Raw genomic sequence first — 26,348 nt, forward strand, 5'->3', positions numbered from 1 at the left:
AGATTTCTCTAGTAGCTAAATACTCAAATGCCATAAAACATTCAATAGCAAAATGAAAGGACCTTGATCCCTACAATGTAGGTATCATCTACCTTCTCAAGCTAAGACCGCCCTTTCTAAAAGAACTCCAAAAGAAGCTCAAGAAACCAAAGACATCTTCAGATGGAGACTTTACTCATTAATTCTAGAAGGCAATATATGTTTCGAGTTTAGGAACATCCAAGAAAATCATCATTTATCAATTCGGCCTCATGGCGTTAAGGGAAGCTACAGATGAACAAAGTAACTCTTATGTGGAGAGATGAGATGATGTTTTTGGTACAGACTAATCTGAAATTTAAGGTGATTCCAAAGAATTCACATGACAATGCACCGGACAAAAAAATTCAGGACCTTGTTCCTTTCCTTGCATTGAATGATTCCAGTGCCTTCTTCCTCAATTCGATCTCTAGCCTTTTCTGCTCAGCCTCGTCTGCATCATCGCTGTGATAAGACTCTTCCTTTGCAACTTGATCATCGTCATCTGAGTAATTATCACTGAGGTTCTTAGCTTTTGTCTTCCCTGCTCGGCGCTCTTCCTTTTTGCGTCGACGCTCTTCACGTTTTTGGCGCTTCTTCTCCTTCCGCAACCTCCTCTCCTCCTTCTTCCTCCTCCTGCTCTCCTTCCTCTCCAATTCAGAATCATAGCTGTCTTCAGAGTCTGAAGAAGTGTCGCGCCTGTCTGATTTTCTGTGTCTTTTCTTCTCCTTACTTCCAGTTTTACGCTTATAGCCTTCCTCCAAATCAGAATCTGAGTCATCGTGTTGGTTATTATTTTCGAGTGATGGAAGCTCAGTGTCCTTGGCCTTACTTCGGCGTGAGTGGCTTTTTTCATCCTGTTTCATACCTTCTCTTGAATATGAGGGCTGCTGCTCCTCAACAAGTGAAGGTTCTTTGTGTGATGATGAAGATTTTTTATGATCGCTTCCAGGCACCTCCCTTTGAGGATGCTTATCACTGAAAAATAACAAGAACAATAGCCACAGGCATGTAACTTCACGTATAGACGATTAAAATATTTGAATACGTTTTCCAAAGAGATAGAGAATGAGGTCTTTAGTTCCTACTATTTCTTTCGAAATTGCAAAACATCAGGGACAAGTCCGTAAACTAACCTTCCAGGTGAAGGGACTTTGCCAACAATTGAAGAATTCAGTGATTTCCTCAATGAAGACCTAGATTCAAGATTCCCACCCTCCCTACAAGAAATATAATCAAAAAAGGTATTCCAGAACAGGAAAACCAATGTCCCCCAACAAGTAACAATCTAGTTAAATAGTTCAAAATCCAGAATTGAAACATTGACAATGTATCTATCAATATATCCATTATAAATTGAAGTGTTGAACATTGATTTTCAGTTTGGAAGTAAAAACAAATAATTTGAAAGTATAAATTAGTTTGGAAATAAAAACAACTCAATTCTTAATTTAAATAATTTTATAAGTTTCTTTATTTATAGAAGTATCCATCAATATCGATACTTTATCTATATATCTATGAAGTTGAAATCTCGAAATAGACACCAGTTCATTCAATGAACTAATTAAATTCAACATGTGTAGGTGAATTCATTTTTTTGATGAAATGGTGTAGGTGAATTCATTAGCTCAAATAATTAAACTCACCTAGTGTAGGTGGCCTCTTCTTCCTCCGCCCTTGTGTCACGACAATACTGCTTTGCCCGTGATCGTGGAGAACTTAACCTGCCATCATAAGTAAATCACTCAGTAATCTTCCTTGGAAAACTAAGGACATGATGTAGATGATTTCCCAAAGATAAAATGGGCATATAAACCAAAAAAACTTGAAAGATCATTAAATAAAAATACACTAGGCGTTATGATAAAGTAAAAAAATCATCACCTCCTATCATCATTAGCACTCTTTGTAACTGGTGGAGAATTTGCTGGTGCTGGAGACTTCTCCAAAGATGATGATGACACTCGTGCTCTGTTATTGGAATTATTCCATTCCGTAGCATCCCTTTCTGGCGATCTTAAAGATCTAGAAGGTAGTTGGGATGCTGGAGATGTCTGAACATTTCTGTATCACAATTTTAAGATGTAAACAAAACCATGAACAAACCTTAATCATCTGAAAGGACATCAAGATAAAGGAGAATCATGTGCATACTAATCACACAACGCAATCATATGATCTCAGAACACTGAAAACTACAAGATAAATTAATCATCCATCCAGAAAGTGTATGTGGAGAAAAATCAAAAGGTTACAAAGGAGGCTAGACGGAGCCAAAACAAGCAAACTATACACAAAAAAAAGGACTTAAAAAAAAGCCCAAAAAGAGATATTAAACTTCATAAGGATCCAAGTCTCTCTCCTAAACGTCTCTCAATCCTCTAGAAGTTCTCCTAATCCTCTTCCAAATGCTCCAAAGAATGTCAAAAGAATTCCAAACACACAAACATAAACCAGATGAATAAAACCAACCCATCATCAAACAGCAATCATATGAGCCAACCAAATACTAAAAGAATACAAAATAGAACTAGCAAACTGACGTCCAAGAATTCAATCCAAATCTGTAAATGCTCCCCTGCAAACAATGAGGAAAACTACCCCTGAAGAAATTAAGTTAAAATAATTCACAAATTCAAGCACTAAAATGTTTCAGCCACAGCCTGAAGATTTAATCTTCCGCAGATGGCTAGTACTCTAAACATTTAGCAGTTTTCATCAACAAATTACTAACATAGCTTGTATAAGGTATAATTCCTAACATAGCCCCAAATTGTGTGTACTTCATTGTAGACGATCATTAAACACACATGCAGTCAAGTAGATAGAGAAAATCACTACAGGGTGCAAGCTTAACACAAGAAAAGTGAATTACCTGCTCCTGTCCATGGGAGATTGAGACAGAGACCTCCTCCGATGTTGGGCAGATTTTACTTTGACAGGGGATAGGTTTTCCTGCTCCTCTGATGAATAACTTCGACCATATGTGGATCTACGACCATGTTGAGAAGGGCTTGATCTCTGGCGAAGTCCTGGAGATGACCTTTGCGGCAATGGAGGAGATTTGCTCAAAGAGGTTGATGGAGATCTACGTTCCAGAGGTGAGGGTGTTCTGCGATGATCAAAGGGGGATGACCTATCCAATTTTCGTGCAGGTGAGGGTGAAGATGACATAGGTCGTCGCACAGGAGAACGAGACTTATGGCTTTTAATAGGTGATGGTGATCTGCGGTAATGCGCTGGAGATGGTGATCTACGACGATGCGATGGAGATGGCGACCTACGACGACGCACAAACGAAGGTGATTTTCGACGATATGGAGATGGTGACCTATGACGTCGTGATGGGGTTGGTGACCTTCGACGTCGTATTGGAGATGGTGACCTTCGACGTCGTATAGGAGATGGTGACCTTCGGCGACGTATAGGTGATGGTGACCTACGACGTCGTCCTGGTGATGGTGACCTACGACGTCGTCCTGGTGATGGAGACCTTCGACGCCGTACTGGTGAAGGTGACCTACGACGCCACTCTGGTGATGGTGATCTACGACGCCATTTAGGTGATGGTGATCTACGACGCCGAACAGGTGAAGGTGAACGACGACGTCTAACTGGTGATAGTGACCTACGATGCCTTGAGGGTGATGGTGATCTATTATGCTTATCAAGTGACGGTGACCTTCGATGTGTAGGTGATGATGATAGACGTTGCACAGGCGAAGATGATCGATATGGTGATTTACGATGAGGAGATGGTGAACTATGTTGAGAAGGAGAACGCAATTGGCGCACTTTTGGAGATCGAGACTTACGATGTGAAGTAGAACTAGATCTTCTCCTCAAATGTGATGATCTATGTCGAGGAGAGAATGAATCACGATGGTCCCTTCGACGTGGACTACTAGACGACCTTCCTCGTGAAAAAGAGCGTCGTCTTCGTTGAGGTGATCCAGACATACTCCTTGATTTGTGTCTATCACTAAAAAAATTATGAAAAAGGCATTAGTATAGCTAAGGGGGTTTTAAAAAGCTCCATAGTAACCACATACTTCTGTTTAAAAAAAACATTTTTATTGTCATTGCACAGATAAACACATGCATCACTGAAATTTGGAAGCAACAAGAAAATAAGATGACGCACCCTTTTAACCAACATAAATAGATTATTGCATTGGCTCGCTATAATTCTATCAAAATAGGAAACATACTTTGAGTAACTTCTAGAATTATAAATCAGCGGGCTTAAAGACCTTGTAGGCAAGCCTTTGCGAAAGACCCAAGAGCCACATATTTACAAATATGTCAAATGTGACCTACGAAATATGAAAATAACTTTCAAAAGGACAGTATGCATACATTTGAAAATAACCTAGAAGATTTAGGAGATCGAACAGCTAAATGAGACCTAGAGACCCTGTTAAAATATATAATTAGTTCAAATGCATTCCCTAATTTGATGGTCATAGGAAACAACATATTTTCTAGTTTCTTCTCTATAGAAAGTTCCTTGGTCACTTGTAGTTTAAGCTTAACAATAAACACCAGACATGTATATCATTGTCAAAGAAGAGACTCTAGTCAAGAATCTGGCTGGAGATTCCTGGACATTTTCAGTAAGACATAATGCAGGACGATTTTCTATCACATGCAATCTAAAATGGCATAGATTTTATCAATCGTGAATCAAATATTATCAGATCCAAAACTCCCTACAGCTACAAAACATGCCCCTGTGCTAGAGAATATCTCAAGACACAATATTTTTTTTCAAGAAATGCCATTAGACTTGATAAGTGAGAATGTTAACTTTGTCTCATTTTTTGGTCATATTTGAAAGGTAAAAAAGCTTTTTGTCGTATCTTAAAAGGTACAGAATAAACCATTGCACTAAAGCTGAAAACCAGTTTATTGTAATCCATTACCTGCTTCTTCCCCTAACACCATTTCTCTTTTCAGCCACTTCCTCGTCCTCTGGATAATTTCGCATAGCCCTTGAGCGCACATTCTTTGAGGAATGCTCCAAAACAGAATTGGACACCTTTTCAGCCCCATCGTCCTACAGTAGTTTGAGGTAAAGGACATGAACCCAAATAATTGCAGAAGCTAGCTGAATGCCAGAGGAAATACAGAGAAAAGTTATGACCAAAAACCAATTTCAATCAATTATAACTCCAACATGAATAAAAAGTTTACCATATTCTTCGATCTCTGCTCCTCAATTTCTCGATTTTCCTTCTCTCTCTTTTTCTGAATTTCATTAGCAAGAAAATCTGTCTCTGCCTATAATAATCAAAGGGGACTAGTCAATAGAAAGATACCAGCAAGCTAGATAACTACTAGCAGTACAACAAATATGAAATTCTACAAACCTTCTTCTTCCTAATTTCTTCTTCTTTGGCATCCAAAAATTGTTGAGGTACACCACTGGCATTCTTCTGGGCACTGAGAAGTAGTATCCAAAGCTCTTTCATAAACTTCACAGTATTTTTTTCCATGAACCCAGTGAGTTGTATCTGTACTTCCTTCCCATTTACTTCCTGCACCAAAGCAGTTAATTGATGCAAATCGAACAGTACATATTAAACCATTTCTGTAGGATATATATTTTAGTAAATTGAGACAGACTCAATTCATCTGATACATGCCATTGGTGTGGTACAGCTTGAGCGGCACCACCATTCAGTAGCCTCAAAAGGGAACGATCAAATATCACATGATGCAACTATAATAACAAAATCTGAAAGGATACAAGAATACCTCCGTGGATAAGACATTCATTATCATCCCAAAATTTGATGTTAGTTCTCTCATCCAGCAATTAGTAAACTCAAAAAAGTAATAAGAAGAAGAAGAAGAAAATTATGGAATAAAATATTGAGGTAGCACGAAATTTCCTTAAATTCTACAGTGAAAATCTTGCAATTACCTTGCCATCCAAAAGACCATATATGAAGTTTATAAGAACTTCATCTTCAAACCCAAGAAGCTCGGTCACCCTCGTAGCAATCCACGGCCTGATAACATCCATCTTCACCTTTGTCGTATCCACCTAAGACACATCGCTCGTGCTTAATAATTACTGATGAACCCTTAAAATAATTAAACATTCATAGCAACACGGATTAACATCTAGCTCCATTGCAACAACATAAAACATACATCTGTGACAATTGAACAACAAACAACGCTTTATAACAATTCCAAGACGAAAAAGACAAACCAATTGGTCTAGTTCAGCAGGGAACTTCTGTGTCTTCAACAGCTTTGCTTGCTTGTTCGAAAAACGAGTGTCTTGGTCCGCAGACGTACCCTAGTCAATGATAATGAAACAAAAATAATCATGAAGTGATTATTCTGATCTAACAAGAAAAAGAACAATTCTTGCAGCTATAACACAACATAATTATAAACAAAAACAAGATGGGAAGTACTCCAACTTGACAATGAAAGTAAAAATTGCAAAAAGGAACCTATTCCATCAAACAGAACTAAATCCCAAACACTCCCCCAGCCAAACGTAAACGCTTAGCTTCGGAAACAAGCTGACTAGCTTCGATTTATATAAAACCCAAAAAAAAAAAAAAAGAAAAAAGCTGAAAACTAAGCTATAAGTTCATTTTGATCATTACCCGGAAAAACCCGCCAGACATTTTCTAGGGTTTTTGGTGGGAACCAAGATGGGTCTTTGGAGACGCGGAGAGAAGGACAGTTGAGAATAAATTAGGGTTAGTTGGAGAACATCTGCAAGTGGTGAATGTAAGCGATGGCTTGCGGAGAAATTAAGGAAGGGAAGAAGCTCCGAACAGCACCGACAGTGGCAGCTATTGCGAGAGCTTGCAAGTGACTCACAGCAGAAACGAAATGGACTGAACTCAGCTCTCGATTAATCTGCAAAGACGATTCGAAACGACGGATTGAGAGCCATCAATTGAGAATTTTGTACTCTTTTTATCCCCCTTCTCATTCAACGTCGTGGAATTAGGGCAAAAATTGTTTGTATTGTATAACAATATCGAGTTCTCTTTTTTTCTTTTTCATTTTGTTTTCTTTTTTTAATAGGGCTGTTTTATTTAGGTATCTTATAAAAAAATATAAGAAAATATTTAGACTTTGTTATAGTCTACAAACTCTCGAATATCTCTTTGCTATCATCTCAAAAAACATCATATTAATGTAGATAGTTATTATCATTTATATACACGATCATCCCCTTATCTAATAGATGTAGAGTTTTTGGTCGAATTCACAAAATTCATAAATAAAGTAAATTGTGTATGTTTATTTGTTGCTTAACGAACAAAATCATAAACGAAAGCATATAGTTGAAAGGAAAAGAAAACAATAATAATTGTGGTTTGCATATGTGTTATGTATCTTCACGTTTTTCATGTTTGTGTTTATATTGCAAAAAGATAACAGTTTAGTTTGAGGTCAAGGTATAGAACAAAGCCAAAATAAAGATAAAACTCACGAAATAATCAAAGCAAATAACTAAAAAAACAAATGAAAAGCTCACATCCAAGTCTAGAAGGAGCCACTAAAATCCTACACAAAAGTGAGTATCACAAATCATTTTATAAGTTAAGAAATGTTGGAGGGTCATTGGAGTTTAGAATCGATAGCCATAGAGTGACAAATTGATCGACAAAGGGAATGCATCATCTTGAGATAACAACACCAAGGGAAGAAAATAATCAATAGTATCTTTAAGTGATATGAATGCCCAAGATACCATATGATCAGCCACGAAATTAAACCTAACAACAAAGACTTGAGCTCCCACCATTGAAGAGTCTTTAACGATAACAACTATTACCCTATAAATAGATGAGTAAGAAGGACCCCACTATTGATCCTTGGTAGAGGCAAGGACCCAACCTAACCATCCCAAATGATTCTTTTAAAAATAACTTTCTAAAGTTCAAAAGTGCCAACTCAATTTTTAGATGTCTTTTTTATTTAACACTTTATTTGGCCACTTGTAATAATTTAACCTCTTTTTTTTTTGCAACTATTAATTTTATTAGATTTAAAGTTTAAAATGTCAACTTTGTGTGTACTTAATTTTACATAAACATTAATGGTCGTTTTAATCATGCAATTCAGATAAAAAACACAATAGTCAATCAATGTCCAAAGATTACAAGGGTTGAGTAGTAATAAATTAAACAGAGTCTATAACATTAAATACCCTATTTGTCAAAGTTGTTATCATATTTAATGCAATTATGCCTTTAAATTTTCAAATAAAGAAATATGGAATACATGTACATACACTAAGAAAACAAAAAAATTTGTTTGGAGGGGACTTATTATCTAAAGTTATGGTTAAACAGGGGGTTTGAGAGAGCTAAAATACTAATTTACCATTAAGCCAATTAACGATATTGATATAATGTTAGTTACATAACGAACATAAAATTGAGAGGAGAAGGCTCAAGCTTCCTAGACTTACATTAGACCAGTGAATAATCACATATAGTTAAGGTTATATTTGTGAAGCTTTTTTTAGACAACATTTTATAATTTTCATATCGTATAATTTATTGTTAAAGCATGTTTGACTTATTGATACAACCTCTATTTTTTAAGGTTGGAGGTTCAATTTTACCAGTTGATCTTGTACGAAAAATGTATCTAACTTTTTTCGAGTACAACAATCATGGAATAAAGATCTGATGGGAAAAAAAAATCATATCAATCAGGTGTGAGCTCTAGTTTTGGCAAAGTTGAAGAGAAATTACCAAAAAAAAGTGGTTTGAGAAGTTACACTACAAAGCATCACAAGTCAAAGGAAAGGAGCAATCAAAGGTGACCACAAGATTCTCAACACACAATAGATAAAACATCAAATGACATGCAGCAGTTTGCAATGTCCAAATTCATCTCTCTTTCTCTGTGATCCCTCTGCCATTTCCATGGCATTTTCTTTGCCCATTCGACCTCTCTTCACTCATAAGCCCTCTCTTTCCTGCACGCGTAAAGCCCATTTGAAGGCTTCCCAAGTTCTCTTCTCCTCTATTCCCACTACCCCATTGCTAGTTTCATCATTCACTGCCAATTTAGAGGCCTCATTCCATAACCCAATTTCTTCTTCATCTGTTTCCAAGCTCAGGCTCATTCCCAAGGTCCAGAAATCTTGGAACTCCATGAGCATTTGGTCTGTTGATTGGAATTTGTTGCTTTAATTCTTGTTTGCTTTGTAGGTTGGTGGTGATCGGGCTGATTATTCATCTGGGGAGGAAGAAACCAAATCGGTTGATTCTGAAGCAGCCAATGAAGAGGAGTTTTCTTGGTCTTCTGTCATTTTGCCGTACGTTCTTTGTTTTACATCTCCTTTGCATTTCTGATGTGTGCTCGTGCTATTCGTTCACTAAATTTATGGGTTATGAGGTTTTCTCTTCTTCGAATTAAGAATCATGTGAGGTCAATTCATCAATTGGGTCTGGTTTTAGCTTGTTATCAGTTTAATACTTTTGGACTTTTGAGGTTTGCTCTTCATTGAATTAAGAACCATGTGAGATAAATTTATCAATTGGGTGTGGTTTTATCTAATTAGCATTTTTTTACTTTTGGGGTTCATGGGATTTGCTCTTCATTGAATTAAGAACCATGTGATTCATCATTTGGGTTTAGTTTTAGCTAGTTGGCATTCTGTTTCTTTTGAGTTTATGGGGTTTGATCTTCATTGAATACAGAACCATGTTAGGTCAATTCATCAATTGGTCTGGAGCTAGTTAGCATTTCGTTACTCTGGAGTTTTTGAATAGGCAAATTGCATCATCGAATTTTTGCATTTTTAGGTTCTTGTTCCCTGCCTTGGGAGGTTTGTTGTTTGGATATGACATTGGTGCCACATCTGGAGCTACTCTCTCATTGCAGGTTGATCTATAACTTTCTGATACAATCATTTTCATTTTCCACCCTGAAAATGTTCTCTAGCTGAGAAGATATACCATACATGACTCTTTGTTTTGTTTTTTGCTTTCAAAATGTTAGTCACCAGAGCTTAGTGGTACCAGTTGGTTTAACCTCTCTGCCGTTCAACTTGGTCTTGTGGTGAGTTTCTTATGTAGCACTTACAATTGAAACTGTAATGCCAATATCTCCAAAACTTATCTGTATTGTGTGTATTCCCTCGAACTTAGGTTAGTGGCTCTCTGTATGGAGCACTTCTTGGTTCCCTCCTTGTGTATCCAATTGCAGATTTTCTCGGTACGTGCTTTAAGGTTTGAAGCTTCTTATGAAGTTTATTTGACTGGTTTATTATTTCGGTAATTAAGGACGAAGGAGGGAATTGATTATAGCAGCTGGATTATATGCAATTGGTAGCCTTACCACTGCTTATAGCCCTGACCTGGGGGTTCTTCTGGCAGGAAGACTTCTCTATGGCCTTGGCATTGGTCTGGTAATTTTTTTGTTCTACTCTCTATACAAGTCCCTCAAGACTGCAAGAACATTCTGATATATATGGTTAACCAGCCTTGGTCCTTTTTCAATTTAACAGGCCATGCATGGAGCTCCACTTTATATAGCTGAAACATGTCCATCCAAGATTCGAGGAACTTTAGTATCTTTGAAGGAGCTGTTTATAGTGCTAGGAATTTTGGTATTGATCATAAACTTTTCCGTGTTGTTTAAGCTACTTCCATTTTGAGAATTCAGTATGAAAATTAGCTAACTTTCCAAGAATTTGGATTTCTGCAGATGGGGTATTTAGTTGGCAGTCTTCAGATTAATGCGGTTGGAGGGTGGCGATATATGTATGGACTTAGTGCACCGGTTGCTTTCATGATGGGATTAGGAATGTGGCTTCTCCCGCCATCACCTCGTTGGTTACTTCTCAGAGCCGTTCAAGGTAAAGCGCCTTCACAGGATTCTAAAGAGGAAGCCATTGTGGCCTTGAGTAAACTTAGAGGACGACCTCCTGGTGATAAAGTATCTGAGAAGCAAATAGAAGAAACGTTTCTCTCTCTGAAATCTGCCTATTCAGAGCAGGAATCTGAAGGGAGTATTTGGGAGGTCTTTCAAGGCCCGAGTTTGAAAGCCTTCATAATTGGTGGAGGTTTGGTTCTTTTTCAGCAGGTGTTTAGTTGTCTCTAAAATTTGTTTTTTCCTATTAGTCCTTTCCTTTCTTTTTGAAGAATAGCATTTTAGCATAAAGAACAAATAACACAAACTGTCTACAAATTCTATTCTATCATCTGTAACAGATAACTGGACAGCCGAGTGTTCTATATTATGCAGGTCCCATTCTTCAGGTTTTGAGCCTCCCATTTCTCTCTACTCAAACAAAAGTTTTGTTCCATTATAGTTCAAGAAGACAATTTTGTTCTCTGATAAACCATGATTTCTATACATCATTATGACTACAGAATGCAGGATTTGCTGCTGCCACTGACGCAACCAGAGTCTCAGTTGTTATTGGGGTGTTTAAGGTGAATGAGATAACTTGAAATGACATGCAACCTAAATCTAGGAAAGAATGTTTGTTCTTGATCATAATTCATAATTTTTTCTTGATCATTCTTCCTCCAGTTGCTTATGACGTGGGTAGCTGTGCTAAAAGTTGATGATCTTGGAAGAAGGCCTTTGCTCATTGGAGGTGTTAGTGGAATTGTAAGCATTTTAACCATATCCATTTCTTGGCGGCATCTCCAATAGCCTTGTAGTCTTTGAAGAATGGCTTGCTTGGGGTTTTAATTCTGCCATCTCATTTTACTGCAGGCGCTTTCCTTGCTTCTTCTTTCGGCCTACTACAAATTTCTTGGTGGGTTCCCCATTGTTGCTGTAGGTGCCCTGCTTTTGTATGTAGGATGTTACCAGGTATATTTTTCTCTGATTTTTTAGCCATGAGGCATATATAATATATATCAGTCTCTTTCTTCCCTCGTATGCACATTTTTATGAAATAATCAGTCTTCCTGAATTATAAACAAACTTAAACATGAAATTAGAATTTCTCTAATTTTTTGTTTTGCTAGTTCTTCTTGTCAAAGGATGTGAAAAACTTTTTGAAATGCCATTACAGATATCCTTTGGACCAATCAGTTGGCTTATGGTGTCTGAAATATTTCCACTTCGAACTAGAGGGAAAGGAATCAGTCTTGCAGTTCTTACTAACTTTGGTTCAAATGCTATTGTCACATTTGCATTTTCACCTCTAAAGGTTGTTATTCCGTTAAACTTTTGCCTTACTACTTATTCCCTTCTAAAAATAGTTGCTTATTTTTACGATTCTCTCCCCACTATTTCTTGAGTCATTGAGGTCGATAAATGCTTAAATTGCTACTTTACAGGAGTTGCTTGGAGCAGAAAACCTTTTCCTTCTTTTTGGTGCCATTGCATTGCTTTCACTTCTTTTTGTAGTTCTCCAAGTTCCCGAGACCAAAGGTCTAAGTCTGGAAGATATAGAATCCAAAATCTTGAAGTGATATACACCCAATGGCCAAATTCTCCTCTCATGAGATGTCAGTAATTTAAACGTTTGTTTGCAGCAGTTGAATTGCCTAAATTTTACAGAATCACTGCAACATATTTTTCGCTTGGAGATGCTGACATGACTGGAATCTGTTGAATATCTAAATATAAAGTGGCTACAAAACAACTGTCTCAAATTGAATAAGTGTACACATGCTTTTCTCCCTTCTTGAAATATGTATTTCTAAATGTTCTTACCATTATGGTTGATATCCACATCTTTGTTTTGTATATTATTATATCGCCAATTTGTCTAGAGTCATATGAATATTTGAAATAAATTCAGAAACCGATGTATAACTGTTTGAGGATTTGACTGTTGAGTTCGTGAATAGATTTATTTAAAATGATCAAAAAGTTAGAAGTTTGAAGCTATGAATTTGCAAAACCCCTTCCTTACTACCTTATTTGTAGAAACAAACATTCCTTATCAAAAGTTCAAAACAAACCCATCAGAGTACATGAACGTATGAGGAAAATCAAAATTTGAACACAATCATCCCTTGCATTCTTCACATCAATCTGAAATAAAAGTACTGCAAAATTATTTTATTGTTATTGGTACAATACAACTGAACAAAATCAAACAAATGAAGATAAATATAGTCGTAAATTTTTATTGTTTGGTGTCTGTGTCTAGAACTTCTGATGTGCTGCATATATCCATTAATTTGCTTGGAGTATTCTTTCAAGGTTTTCTTCCTCAGCCACTGCATTAGAGAGAAATATTTCTTTATTATGTTATATTATGTATTATGTGCACATGCATGTCACAGGCTGTAAAAGTAGAAACAGGAAGTTGCAGAAACTCACCTCTATGGGTGGTGGTAAAGACTGGCGCGCTCGCTGAAGATTTTGCAGCTAAATGTGTAACTATTGGTTGTGGTGTTGCCTCTGCTGGCAAGGAAGGTTTTGCAGCCAAATGTGTAACCATTGGTTGTGGTGTTGCCTCCGCTGGTAAGGAAGGTTTTGCAGCCAAATGTGTAACCATTGGATGTGATGTTGCTTCCGCTGATAAGGAAGGTTTTGCAGCCAAATGTGTAGCCGGTATTGCCTGTGGTGCTGCCCTGGCCTGTGGCGAAGGTTTTGCAGCCAAATGTGTAGCTGGTATTGCCTGTGGTGAAGGTTTTGCAGCCAAATGTAATGCCAGAATTGCTTGTGGTGCCACCTCGGCATGTGATGAAGATTTTGCAGCCACCGCCTGTGGGGTCTTCTCCACTGAGGATGAAGGTTTTGCAGCCAAATGAGCAGCCATTGGTGGCGGTGTCGATTCAGCTCGCACTGATTTTGCAGCCACTAGCTCTGGTGCCTTCTCAGCCCTTGATGAAGATCTCGCAACTGAGTGTGCAGCCACTGGTTGTGGTGCCACTTCAACCTGTGACGAAGATTTTGCAGTCAAATGCGTAGACTTTGGCTGTGGTGCGTCCCCAGCTCGCAACATAGAATTTACTGCTTCCCTCACCTTCTCTACCACACCTATACCAGGCTTTGCTCTGGGACTCAGTGCGTCAGACAACACCTGAGAAAGTGCTCTCTCATCTTCACCTGGCTCAAACTTGTGCATCAAGTACTCCTTTACTGAAACTCCTTTATCCCATATCTGCTCAGTTCCTTTACTCAAACTTGGTGATTGTGTAGCTATTGGGTCAGAGCATGTCGTTTTAATTGTTAGGGAAGAAGCTTTTTTTGGAGTTGATGGTGAAGAACGAGTTGATGAGTTGGACGGAGAAGAGATGGTGAGGCTCTGGATCTTTGAAGCAATAGCATGAGTAGCATCAGTAACAGTGGAATAAACTGGTGCCAACTTCTCAGTCATAGTTTCAGTTAGTGTCTTGTTTGGACTTGAAGGCTTAGCAACCTCCTTTTCTTGTATTATCTTCATGGTACTATTTGCAGTTGTAGTTTCATTCGATGTATTGCTATTACCAATGGACGACTCAACGGCCATTTGAGACAATGTCTCTGGAGAGTTGGAAGGTTTTTCGTCGTGTCCAAAGGCAAGTTTTATGGTATTCGCTAAAGTATGATTCTCAGCAATCACAGGATCTGCTCGAGGATGCTGCCTAGCATTCTCTTTGCAGTCCTCTGGTGCGAGCTCTGATTCATACACTACAAATGAAAGAAGGATGCTGTTCAAGTTCAAATCAACAAATGGAATTTAGAGCATGTAATGGAAAGAAGTTTTACTTGGGGCTCCAAGATATTCAGCATCGACGCCTTCCTCCTCCTCTTCATCCTCATCCAAGTTATAACCCCACGACGGTGTAATGTTCTCATCTTCACCGTGCCTCTTCTTGTTGCTGAGTGAGTTTCTCAATTTCTTTGCTTTTTCCTTTACCTTGGTGAAAACTGATTTCTTCTGATGGTGATCAATATCATCTTCGAGGTCATGGTCCTTTACGAGCACTGGAGATGCGTTTGTTGGAGGCCATCTTGAAGCCTCCCCATCTGCACATGGAAATGGCTAAACTATGTTAATTCTGAAAAGCTATAGTTTTCAATGGATTTGTTTAGAACAAAATACACTTTCTCAGCTTGTGTGCTATTGCTTGAGATTTCAATTGCAAAAGAAGTTGTCTATTTTACTAATAATTTTTTGTTTTGGTTCATCTTTTTAAGTAGAATTTTCATAAAGTATAGCCAAATTTCAAAATATGTGAATTAAGTATATGGTGCTGGAGTGATCCTACTTAAATGAAATGATTTGGCAAAAGTTTGAGGTTAACATCTCACTTGAGATCAATTTTCACGTTATGATCATGGATCAACAAAAACAACAGAATTTTAAAAGTTGAATAAATTGTATGCATGAAGTTTCGTCTCAAGTAGAAGACGTTTGTTCAAGAACACAACTAAAATCCAAGACAGTAATAGAAGAAGATGATGTTCCATAAATATGATGAAGCAACCAATTATAAGAACAACGCTTTCGTATGATTTTGAAGAAAAATCATAAAAAAACAAGAAGTCTCTCTACCTCGAAGAAGTTGTTCCATGGTTGGGGTAGCATTGCCACCATATATTTGCATGTGATGGAATTGAGACATGATGATTTGATGAGTCTTTTTCCTTTTGTTTCTATTTAATTATGTCTCAATGAGATCATGTGTATATATGGAGTTGAAGATGAGAGGAATTTGAAGGGAGGTGGGAAATTAAACAAGAACCACATGTAGTTTCTTTGTTATATACTAAATATATTTGTGGGCTAAATTTCTTCAAAAAGGAAGATCCAAAACAAGAGTGATTATCAAACCCTTTCTTTCTCCTTTACATAAGCCTACATCTTAGCAATTGACCAATCACACGAATCAACTTCATGTCTCCAAAAACTCCTCTCTCTCATTTAAGGAAGAATAAACGTTTGCATTAGAAGTTCCTATTGTGTATGTAAAAACAAATAACTCAATATATCGTAATCAGTTGAGATATATGTTATCGATCAAAAGGTTAAATGTTTGATTCTTTACGTTTAGATATAGCTAAAACTAAAAGTGAAATGTTGTTTAAAGTTGTATTAAAATTTTAAGATGATGTGTTTCTTTATTTTTTTTCTTGTCAAAAGTGACCATAGATATTGGTCAATGCATTAGTAATTATTTTTTAAGTTCGTGTTTTTATATAGATTAGGTACAATACAATCTCGTGTATCTCTCTTTGGTACATAAAGAAAAAAAATTATAGTTCATTTTTCATAAAAGAAATTGTTACATGATAATATTTTATTAGATAACTGTTTACAATATTTTATTGGGTAACTATTTACAATATTTTATTAGTTACTATTTAGGTTTACATAAGACAACACGTAAATTTTTCTTTTAAGTATCATTTCCACCATTTATTTTGAAAGTTATTAGTTTATGTGTTCACTTGAATGTATCATTTTTTATCGTCTCATATAAAGATGATATCATGCATGCTTCATAATGTATCGACATTTATTCAACCTAAATCTTTAATTTATGTGGCCATTTTCTTCCCCACCTCCTCCTATGTATTCACCACTAGGAGAAAGTTACATAGGTTTGATTTGGTCACTTAGGATGAAAAATAAAATATAGATGCAATAGGATGAAAGAGAGGATATGGCACATGTATATACACATATCAAGCATCTAAAATGACAAAGCCAACTCCTATGCAAATAATTCATATTAAATTATAAATTTAGTTCCTAAAATTTGATTTTTCTTAAGGTTAAATTATCAAAGATACAATTGAACTATGGGGTGATTTCAATTATATCCAACTTTTGAAAATATTACTTTTAACCTTTAAGAATCGTTTGAGGGAAGGGGTTGAGTTATGGAGGGTTGGTGTTATAATAAAACTAGTGTTATGATAAACCTAGTTTTATCATAACATGTGTTTAGGAGAAGTGTTCAAAAAGATAATTTTATGATAAGATGTATTTGAGGAAATGGTTTAAAAAAGTAGTCTTTATGGGAGAGTTGAAGAAATAGGGTTATGGAGAGTTGAAAAAAGTTTAAGAAGAAGGAGAGAGAGGGAAGAGGTGTTAAGATAACCCTAAAACAAGGGTTATGATAACTCTTCTCCCAAACAAGGGTTAGGTTATCTAATTTGAAGTTTGCTTCGAAACAATCTAAGGCTTTTGTCAGTTGTCACTAGATTTATATACAAAAAAGTTCGTGTGTATGCTTTAAACAAATCTAAATACACAGCGAAAGTAACTGGGAATTAAGTTAAAGAAAATTTTGTAAACAACAAACCAAGGAGACGTGAGATTGAAATGGAGAAGACAAAGACATGTATGGTTCACCAATGACTCATGTATTTATTTTGCTTTTCCTATATCTTTTTAAGATTTGATTGCATAAGCAAACATTCCTTTTCTAATATTAATTTAATATATAAAAAAAAGTTAACCATATATGTTTTGACACAAGTTTCGAATTTCAAAAATTGAAATGAAACTTATCGTAATTGAATAGTTGAGAGATATCTTTTTATAATTCAATTTTTTTAATCACAAATTTACAATGCATACAATTCTAAAATGTAAATTTTAAGAAGTATCTATACTGTTAATATGATCTCATCACGTTATTTTATTAGATGTGTTTTTTATGTGTGGGTTGTTTAGAATATACTTAGTCTAAACGATTGGCTTTGTCTTTTTAATAATAGATGTCTTTGACAACTTTTCTCAATGAGAAGTTACAACGACCTTTCGTCTAATTTATGGCTTTCCATGCTCTACATTTGATATTTGGTGGCTTCAACATTCTTTCATATATTTGTTGAACTATTTAGATCACAATTTCCTTGATAAACCTCGAAAAATTTTATAGAGCATGTAATAAAATTAGTGGAATGCAAATATATATATATATATATATAATTTTTAGTTTTCTTACAAAAAGAATATTCATGAAAGTCTAACCTGAAGAGAGCAAAAGAACCAACAGGTCACCAAGAAAGGCATCCAATACCCTAATGGAAAGTTGAAAGTTCAAATGTATCCGAGGTCTTTTGAAATGGAAGAATTACAAAAAAAACCAACAAAATTATCAAACTCAATAACATATATTGGCCTACACTGCAAGCAACCCTATTACACACATGAGAAGAAAGGAAAGAAGACAAGACTCAATATTGATTTGCCAAATCCCAAATTTCAACAACTGCATCCTTTTACCTCATTAAAATCTACAGAGCGGTTGTGAATCAAATTCACCAACCTCTCTCACATCATATTCAATCACTAAAGAATAAATGGAGATGACTAGTAGAAGAGAGAAGTAAGGCTAAACCACCGACCATCACTTGAGCTTTTTAGAAGCTCTATGGTCACTTAATTATGTAGAATCTTCCTTATAACTTTCCAATTTCAAACATCCATAAGAGTTACACAACCACTCACCTAAACCACGATGACACTCCTCCTTTTCTACGAAATATCTACGTTCAACCTTCCCTCATTTAACTATGGAGTTCACCAAACATGACTTGTCATACTCTTTTTAAGATTAGAATGAAATAGAAAGACAATCTTGAAATTCAAAACAAATCTCATTTCAAAAATTCCTTAAAGATCGCTTACGAGTTGTTTGTTAAGTGAGAATTCAAGATTTTTATGAGATAGATATTTGAGTTATCTTGTTTTGTAGATACTCATATGAAAGACATAAAAAAAAAACTTTTGATTTCCTCTTGAAATATGAGTTTTCAGAATTTCAACTTCGTGAATTGTAATAATGATCGAAAATATTAGGTGAAAATGATTTTTGACCCGGTCTTTAAACTTAGGGCTATAAAATAAGTTTTTGGTTGCATCAACAAATAATTTATTACGACAATTTTCCTCCTCCTCGTCACATCTCTCTCGATACTTCTCATCCTTCTTACTCATTGTAACAACCTAACTTTTCAAAACCAAAACCAATCAACTATATTTAAATCCAAAGAGAAATAATTTTAGGTTGAACGTTCGTCGAAAAGTTGCTAGAAATGAAAAACATCATCATTATTGTTTAACCATTTTTTAAAAAAATTAAAAGACATTGTATTAAGTCAAATTTTAAAAATTATTTTTAAATACAACAAAATCAACTGGAATATTTATAAAATATAACAGAATTTAAATTCGATCAAAATGTTTTATATCTTTAGATTATTAAATTTTATTATGTTTGTAATTATTTTTATGGGATATTTTTACATTTTTATAAATATTTTGAAAAGTTACGATTGTTTAAAATAATTTTCTTAAAGAAAAAAAAAGACAAATATGGAAATTAGGAAGTAATGATGATATTAATAAAAAAAAAGCAACATTGTAAAAGTCGCCCTCAGAAAAATATAAAGAAAAGGAAAAAAGAAAAATAGACTATCGATTTTCGAAAAACCCCAATAGAGAGAAGTGAAGGAAGCAAAGAAAAGAAGTAAACAGAGGGATAGAGAGAGAGAGAGAGAGAGAGAGCGCAAAACCCAAATCCCCATTTCTTCTTCCCTTATCTCCTTTTTCTTTTTCTCTTTGCGCTCCCATTCCAAAAATGCCAGCCCTCGCCGCTCATACCCATCTCCCCACTTCTACAAATTTCCCCAACTCACCGGTTTCCCGTCGCACTCGCCGGATTCCGCCTCCTATCGCTGCTTCTACCAACCCCCATCTTCCCACCTTCAAATGCCATCTTTCTTCCTCTTCTCAAACCCCAGAACCCATTCAATCCACCTCTTCAAAACCCCATCTCAAATCCATTGCTAAAGCCCTTGCTCTGTCTTCCTCTGTTACCCTTGTTATCAAATTCTGTTCTTTTCTTGGAAATGGGGATGGGAACTTTGGTGGGGGTGGTGGATTTGGTGGTGGGAGTGGTGGAGGTGGTGGTGGTGACGGTGGTGGGGATAGTGGTGGGTTTTGGAGGAAATTCTTTTCCTCTGCTGCACTGGCTGATGAGCCTCAGAATCAGGAGTGGGATTCTCATGGCTTGCCTGCTAACATTATGGTCCAGCTCAATAAGCTTAGTGGGTTTAAGAAATATAAGGTTTCTGATATTTTATTCTTTGATCGTTGGAGGGGAATCACCGTTGGTACTGAGGACTCGTTCTTTGAGATGGTTTCGTTGAGACCTGGTGGGATATACACCAAGGCTCAGCTTCAGAAAGAGCTGGAAACACTTGCGACTTGTGGGATGTTTGAGAAGGTTGATTTGGATGGGAAAACTAACGCTGATGGTACACTTGAAATCCAAATTTCGTTCGCTGAAAGTACTTGGCAATCTGCCGAGAGGTTTAGATGTATCAATGTTGGTCTGATGCAACAGACAAAACCAATGGAAATGGACTCTGATATGACGGACAAAGAGAAGCTTGAGTATTATAGGAGCCAAGAGAAGGATTACAAGAGGAGAATTGAGAGAGCGAGACCATGTATGTTGCCAGATTCAGTGTATTCGGAGGTGCTTAAGATGTTGAGAGATAAGGGAAAAGTCAGTGCGAGGCTTTTGCAGAAGATTCGGGATATGGTTCAGAAATGGTACCATGATGAAGGGTATGCTTGTGCTCAGGTGGTAAATTTTGGGAATTTGAATACCAAGGAGGTTGTTTGTGAGGTGGTGGAAGGGGACATAACTCAGTTGGTGATTCAGTTCCAAGATAAGCTTGGTAATATTGTTGAGGGAAATACTCAACTCCCTGTGGTGAGGAGGGAACTACCCAGGCAGGTAGAATCCTTCAAATTCTTCACTCGGTGTTTGGTTTTTATAATAATTGTAGTTAAATTACAAATCTGATCATGAAGCTTGATGGTTGTGGCTATTTCATGCTTGAACTTTAAAGAGTTCCAATTATGTAGACGACTGCGATAATGCTGTATCCTACACGTTGTTGGAAACACGTTAATTCTGAGTCTCTGACATAACATAGAAGGGAAGTAGAATTTTTTTAATAATGTGGCTTTTGTATGGAATCCTTTTTTGGACTGTCATTCTATATATATTTTGTTCATGTTTACTTTTTTCTACCATTCTTAGTCATATTGTTCCAAATGAGTCAACATCATCGTTTAGGCAATGGTTTTAAAAGGAGGGGCTTATGGAATTCACAATTCAAAATCTAGAAACGTAATGGATATCTTATTGTTATTATTTTTTTTTTTAAGTTTAGAGATTAAATAGACATGGCAGTGCTCCAAAGTCCAAACTAATTTTGTTTCATAAACCAAAATTGTATATCTGGTGTTGATCTTAAAGAAGAGAAACAAATATTCACTTATTGGTGCTTCAAAATTAACATTCATACTATAGCCAGAATGTTTGTTTAAATGCTAACTTGACCTCAAATGAGTTTTTGGTTATAATTGTTTTATTGGATCATTGAATGCACAATTAGTTTGCAACTTTGTAGAGGGGCTAGGCATTCTTAACATAGAAGCAGGCTATGTTTTGAAAATTTTGAATTGTGTGTTACAGCTTCGCCCAGGCTACGTTTTTAACATAGAAGCAGGAAAGCAAGCTCTGAGGAACATCAACTCACTTGCCTTGTTCTCAAATATTGAAGTGAATCCACGACCTGATGAGAAAAATGAAGGTGGGATTATTGTTGAAATTAAACTTAAAGAACTGGACCAAAAAACTGCTGAAGTCAGTTCAGAATGGAGCATTGTGCCTGGGCGTGGTGGACGTCCCACTTTGGTATGTCATGTCTAAGTTTCTTGTATATTTATTTTATTTTATGCTTATGTCCATTACTTTTACGACATCATTTATATTTGAATTATGATTGACCATGTTCTTCTTTTTTGTGGGCTTTGTGCTTTTAGGCTTCACTGCAGCCTGGTGGAACGGTTACTTTTGAACATCGAAATATCAAAGGATTAAATCGATCTATTCTAGGCACTATAACAACTAGTAACTTTTTCAATCCTCAGGTAATTCAATAAGAGTCATGATATAGTTTTTCTTTTTCACTGCTTCAGGCTATTTATCCCGAACAATTTTGAATGATAAAATCTCAACAATTTTCTTCATCCAGGATGACCTTTCATTTAAGCTTGAGTATGTGCATCCATATTTGGATGGTGTCTATAACCCACGCAACCGAACTCTTCGAGTTAGTTGCTTCAACAGCCGAAAACTGAGTCCTGTCTTCACTGGCGGACCAGGGGCAGATGAAGTTCCACCTATATGGGTTGATCGAGCTGGTGTTAAGGCTAACATTACTGAGGTGCTTATCAGCGACTGATTAGTATTTTCTAGATTTATCACCTTTTGTAGCATATTTTGGAAACAGTGTTCTGATGTTGTGGCCATTTGTTGAACAGAATTTCACCCGCCAAAGCAAATTTACTTATGGGGCTGTTGTGGAAGAGATAATCACAAGGGACGAAAGTAGTAATATCTGTCCAAATGGCCAGAGGGCATTACTTGGTGGAGGTATTAGTGCTGATGGACCACCCACAACTCTAAGTGGGACTGGTACTGATAGGATGGCATTTTTACAAGCAAATATAACGCGGGATAATACAAAATTTGTTAATGGTGCTATAGTTGGAGAGAGGAATGTATTTCAGGTGCGAGTCTGTCTTAGTATCTACATCATGACCTGTTTGTATTTTATGAATTTGATACCATGTAGTGATTACCCTTTTCATTGTTTCATCAAAGCTTCTGTTTTCCTTCCTTTTCACACTAAATAATGGATAATACTAATTCGTTAGTGGCACTATAGTTAGTGAGAGGAATGTGTTTCAGGTGCGAGCCTGTCTTTATATTTGCGTCTTGACCTGTTTGTGACCCTTTTATTGTTTTATTAAACCAACTGTTCACCTATTTTTAGTTCTAACCAATGGTTAGAAAGAAGACAGATTTAAAAGGGTTTTGTGCACCTTCATGCCATAGAACTATCTTTGAATGTTTGTTTGCTATGGTGGATATCTACTGTTTCGTTTGCTTGTATTTACATTTAAAATTTGCGTTTGCTTGTTTCATTTCATATGTTTGTTTTTCCCTACGATTTTTTCCTCTTAGTTGAAATCGTGATATTTTAGAACTTGTAACTGAAATAAAATGTGTGTTGGTGGTGTTAGTGCCGCCTGCTCAGGTTCTTCCAATCAAAGTATAAAAAGTTTTTACGACTTTTGAAATGGAGCAAGACAAAGTTTCTCTGGTTGATTTTTGAATATCACTTGTATATTACAGGTAGACCAAGGCATTGGGGTGGGCAGCAATTATCCGTTCTTCAACCGCCACCAACTTACATTGACGCAGTTTCTCCAGCTGAAGGAGGTCGAGGAAGGTGCCGGCAAACCACCTCCTCCTGTGCTTGTCCTCCATGGCCATTATGGTGGCTGTGTAGGAGACCTTCCAAGTTATGATGCTTTTACCCTTGGAGGACCATATTCTGTGAGAGGTTACAATATGGGTGAGTTAGGTGCAGCACGAAACATCCTCGAGGTAAATCCATCTTAAACATGCTTGAAAATGTTTTAACTCTTCATATGAATATGAAAGTAGCCTTCTAATTTCTAGCCTATTGGTTTTCTTCAGCTTGCAGCGGAGCTACGAATCCCTGTTAAGGGCACACATGTATATGCATTTGCCGAACATGGGAACGATCTTGGAAGTTCGAAAAATGTGAAGGGAAACCCAACGGAGGTATATAGGCGAATGGGACATGGTTCGTCATACGGTGCTGGTGTCAAGTTGGGGCTTGTTCGAGCCGAGTATGCTGTGGACAATAACTCAGGCACAGGTGCTTTGTTTTTCCGTTTTGGAGAAAGGTTTTGAGATAGTTTAAATTTGTATTCCATTTTTGGTTTAGTATAGCCGGCGGCTCTTTAGGTTGTGTGGTTGGAGAATGTTGGAGCTGTATTCTTAAGATGATTTGCTGAATCAAGTTAGATCAGAGTTATTTTTGTCTTTCAACCTTTGTTTAGTTTTGTTCCATTTTTTTTCTTGCCCTTTTTTCTAAAAAAATTTGTTCAAGGGTTGCAAGAAAATCATCCATGCTAGATTATATATATAATTATATGCTCTGCTTGAACAGGAATTCAACTTTATGAATAATTACTTTTTTCCATTGATCTTTATTTTTTTTTTATTTTTTATTTTGGCTATAATGAGACTAGAATGATTCTAAATTTTAATCATAGTGATTTTAACACCAGATTCTAATTTAGGAATTTTAATGTCATTTCCAAACACGGAAAAATTAATTTTGTCAAGTTTGGAATTCTGTACGAAACATATTTTAATCATTTAAAATTTTTAAATCATCAAATTTCATTTAAGAAAACAAAACAAATGTTTCTGGTGATCTTAAAAATAATAAAAATAATTTAAAACAATTTCAACCAATTTAGAATCATTGGAAAAGCCATAACTGTCTGTTTGATCAAATAGAATATTTGAATGGTAAAGTAGTATGTTTAGTCTCATATTGAATATGACCCTATAGGAGGAGGCTTAGGTTTCTAAACTGAGAGGGTCTTTTGGCACGTTTAATATTTTCTAAAGTGATCTATTGAAATTTGAGGTTGACAAAACTTTAAAGTTTATAGTGTCCAAAAAGGTAATGAGAAACACAATTCAAGTCATGTTCACCTGCTAAAAACGGAATAGATCAATGGTAATAAGAAAAGTTGGTTTGTTGTTTATTTGTTTTCTACCGTAACATTTACTTTCAAATTTGTAATCAATAAACGCAAACTAATTGATGGATTACAAGTATTCATTCTAATTGCTTCTAAAAATCACGTCGTAATTGAAAAATGTTGGGTTTAGGGTTTTAATCAAACTAAATATTTTGATGATAAGAAGCTCAAGTTATGGTATTCAAAGTACTTATTTCGTAGAATTTAAAAAAGATGATTCGCATGGATCGTAATTAAAAAGAAAAAGATATGAAAACAAATTTCTCCCCCGTTTAATCTCATCAATTCTTTTACCCTAGATCTAGATCCAATGGTTAAGATTAAATCCTTTTTGTTATCAAATATCAATCTTTCATTCATCCTCCTATCAACTCATTCTTTAAGCAAAAAAGAATCCAACGAACTTATTCCTCTGTTGATGCATAATTCAAGTGCTCAAAGTTCACAAAAATTGTTGGAGTGTTGTAGAGCCCAACTTGTAAACTTTCCCTATTTTTAGGTTCTGTTTGTTTTATAGAGTTTGTCATCAAACATTTAATATTTCCGTTCATTTTACATAATTCCATACTTTAAAAACCTTTGAAACCCACCTTACTTGAGTTTTTAAATACATCTAATAGTGTTAGATTATTATATCTGAAACATGAACAACAATATAGATTAATTAATTTATATTAATTTTCGATAAATTATTTAATTATGTTTAGTTAATATATATATATTTCAATTTTATTAACTAAGTAACTGATTAACATAACAATAAATTATTTTGTTCTAAATTTAATTCATCTATGCATTTAGTTGAGGACAATCGATGTCAAAATTGAACTGGACATAAATATTTAATATTTATACTCATAAAACAATACTACATTATTGCGAACTCAAGTTTAATGTTTTTTTTAAAACTCACTTTATTTTTTAACTTAGTCTATTTTTAAATATTTTTAAAATTGCATTTTAGGTTTATTTTGTTGGTTTGCATCACTGTAAAATATGCTATTAACTTGAATTGGCTACTTTGATTCTATTTGATTTTCTTAAATTAAAATTCAAGTTTAGTTGCATATTTAGAATTTCAAAATTAAAATTGGTAGACAATCCTATTCACCCCTAGTATTGCCATTATATCTTACAAAAAAAAATTATCAATTTGATACTTTTACCGCTGTAATTTCTGCTTGACTCTCAAAGATAAAAGTAAAAGTAAAGGTAATTGAAAATTTAACAATTATTATCTCTGAAGTAGAGGTAACAATAACATAAACGAGATAAAAAACAATTCAATTAAATTTGTGATTTCAACTAGTTGATTCATCAATAGAATTTTATTACGATTACATCGATTTTCATTACAGTTTGGTGAACACAACCTTAATTTGATAGACTACTTATTGAAACAAATGTTTTTTAGTTATTGCTGCGGAAAAAGGAACCCAAGGATCGTAAATTTTGAAAGTTAATGTACAAATAAATCATAGGTTTATTTATTTAGTTGTTTCTTTGTTATTATTAACTTGAGACAAACGTCATGGCAGAAAATGCACTTTTCGCAATTTAAATTCTACCTATCCTCTAAACATTCCTTCTTTCTCAATTATTATTTTTAGATCTTCATTCTCATCGATCTTCAAATCATTATATTTCTCATTATATTTTTTAGTTTAAACAAGGTTTCGTTTCATAATCATTTAGTTTTTTTGTTGAAATTAAACACATAAACACACTC

General features: G+C 35.5%; 4 protein-coding genes across 6 annotated transcripts; 2 read left to right on the plus strand and 2 right to left on the minus strand.

Moving 5' to 3' along the window:
* Positions 1–143: 143 nt before the first annotated feature.
* LOC103497135 (uncharacterized) lies at positions 144–7,076 on the minus strand. The gene is made up of 11 exons (XM_008459226.3): positions 6,654–7,076; positions 6,245–6,334; positions 5,951–6,073; positions 5,394–5,561; positions 5,218–5,304; positions 4,947–5,080; positions 2,897–4,003; positions 1,906–2,085; positions 1,668–1,745; positions 1,155–1,238; positions 144–996 (listed from the first exon to the last, which is right to left on the minus strand). The coding sequence occupies exons 1-11, from the start codon at positions 6,672–6,674 to the stop codon at positions 387–389; spliced, it is 2,682 nt and encodes an 893-aa protein (XP_008457448.2). The 5' UTR covers positions 6,675–7,076; the 3' UTR covers positions 144–386.
* Positions 7,077–8,851: 1,775 nt separating this feature from the next.
* LOC103497137 (D-xylose-proton symporter-like 3, chloroplastic) lies at positions 8,852–15,096 on the plus strand. 3 transcript variants are annotated; one of them, XR_007816086.1, is made up of 17 exons: positions 8,852–9,152; positions 9,231–9,337; positions 9,828–9,906; positions 10,024–10,083; positions 10,173–10,239; positions 10,308–10,432; positions 10,532–10,633; positions 10,732–11,109; positions 11,238–11,285; positions 11,400–11,462; positions 11,563–11,643; positions 11,752–11,850; positions 12,056–12,193; positions 12,324–12,651; positions 13,281–13,461; positions 13,537–14,808; positions 14,891–15,096. XR_007816086.1 is itself a non-coding variant. In XM_008459229.3 (14 exons), exons 1-14 carry the CDS (start codon positions 8,877–8,879, stop codon positions 12,456–12,458), a joined length of 1,758 nt encoding a protein of 585 aa, XP_008457451.2. In that variant the 5' UTR covers positions 8,852–8,876; the 3' UTR covers positions 12,459–12,735. The 3 variants fall into 3 exon arrangements, 1 of the variants encoding a protein (XP_008457451.2); XR_007816085.1 differs by having other exon boundaries at positions 13,537–15,096; XM_008459229.3 differs by lacking the exons at positions 13,281–13,461; positions 13,537–14,808; positions 14,891–15,096 and having other exon boundaries at positions 12,324–12,735.
* Positions 13,035–15,623, minus strand: LOC103497136 (low-temperature-induced 65 kDa protein). The gene is made up of 4 exons (XM_051080399.1): positions 15,482–15,623; positions 14,692–14,952; positions 13,318–14,613; positions 13,035–13,214 (listed from the first exon to the last, which is right to left on the minus strand). Exons 1-4 carry the CDS (start codon positions 15,549–15,551, stop codon positions 13,171–13,173), a joined length of 1,671 nt encoding a protein of 556 aa, XP_050936356.1. The 5' UTR covers positions 15,552–15,623; the 3' UTR covers positions 13,035–13,170.
* Positions 15,624–19,371: 3,748 nt separating this feature from the next.
* On the plus strand, positions 19,372–23,891 carry LOC103497138 (protein TOC75-3, chloroplastic). The gene is made up of 7 exons (XM_008459231.3): positions 19,372–20,690; positions 21,438–21,659; positions 21,788–21,895; positions 22,000–22,191; positions 22,289–22,537; positions 23,166–23,420; positions 23,514–23,891. The coding sequence occupies exons 1-7, from the start codon at positions 19,524–19,526 to the stop codon at positions 23,751–23,753; spliced, it is 2,433 nt and encodes an 810-aa protein (XP_008457453.2). The 5' UTR covers positions 19,372–19,523; the 3' UTR covers positions 23,754–23,891.
* The last annotated feature ends 2,457 nt before the right edge of the window (positions 23,892–26,348 follow it).

The sequence above is a fragment of the Cucumis melo genome, chromosome 12 (genome assembly GCF_025177605.1).
Source record: "Cucumis melo cultivar AY chromosome 12, USDA_Cmelo_AY_1.0, whole genome shotgun sequence".
Lineage (NCBI taxonomy): Eukaryota > Viridiplantae > Streptophyta > Magnoliopsida > Cucurbitales > Cucurbitaceae > Cucumis > Cucumis melo.

Bases quoted from the DNA above. Each gene is read 5' to 3' on its own strand.
- LOC103497135 (XM_008459226.3), bottom strand. From the start codon at position 6,674: ATGTCTGGCGGGTTTTTCCGG. The intron at 5,562-5,950 runs GTAATTGCAAGA...GCTTTGGTGCAG, and splicing joins ATGGTCTTTTGGATGGCAAG to GAAGTAAATGGGAAGGAAGT. The intron at 5,081-5,217 runs GTAAACTTTTTA...AAACTACTGTAG, and splicing joins AGCAGAGATCGAAGAATATG to GACGATGGGGCTGAAAAGGT.
- LOC103497137 (XM_008459229.3), top strand. From the start codon at position 8,877: ATGACATGCAGCAGTTTGCAATGTCCAAATTCATCTCTCTTTCTCTGT. The intron at 9,338-9,827 runs GTACGTTCTTTG...TTGCATTTTTAG, and splicing joins TGGTCTTCTGTCATTTTGCC to GTTCTTGTTCCCTGCCTTGG. The intron at 10,634-10,731 runs GTATTGATCATA...GGATTTCTGCAG, and splicing joins TTATAGTGCTAGGAATTTTG to ATGGGGTATTTAGTTGGCAG.
- LOC103497136 (XM_051080399.1), bottom strand. From the start codon at position 15,551: ATGTCTCAATTCCATCACATGCAAATATATGGTGGCAATGCTACCCCA. The intron at 14,953-15,481 runs GTAGAGAGACTT...TTCCATGTGCAG, and splicing joins CATGGAACAACTTCTTCGAG to ATGGGGAGGCTTCAAGATGG. The intron at 13,215-13,317 runs GTGAGTTTCTGC...TCTCTAATGCAG, and splicing joins CTTTACCACCACCCATAGAG to TGGCTGAGGAAGAAAACCTT.
- LOC103497138 (XM_008459231.3), top strand. From the start codon at position 19,524: ATGCCAGCCCTCGCCGCTCATACCCATCTCCCCACTTCTACAAATTTC. The intron at 20,691-21,437 runs GTAGAATCCTTC...TGTGTGTTACAG, and splicing joins GGAGGGAACTACCCAGGCAG to CTTCGCCCAGGCTACGTTTT. The intron at 21,896-21,999 runs GTAATTCAATAA...TTCTTCATCCAG, and splicing joins GTAACTTTTTCAATCCTCAG to GATGACCTTTCATTTAAGCT.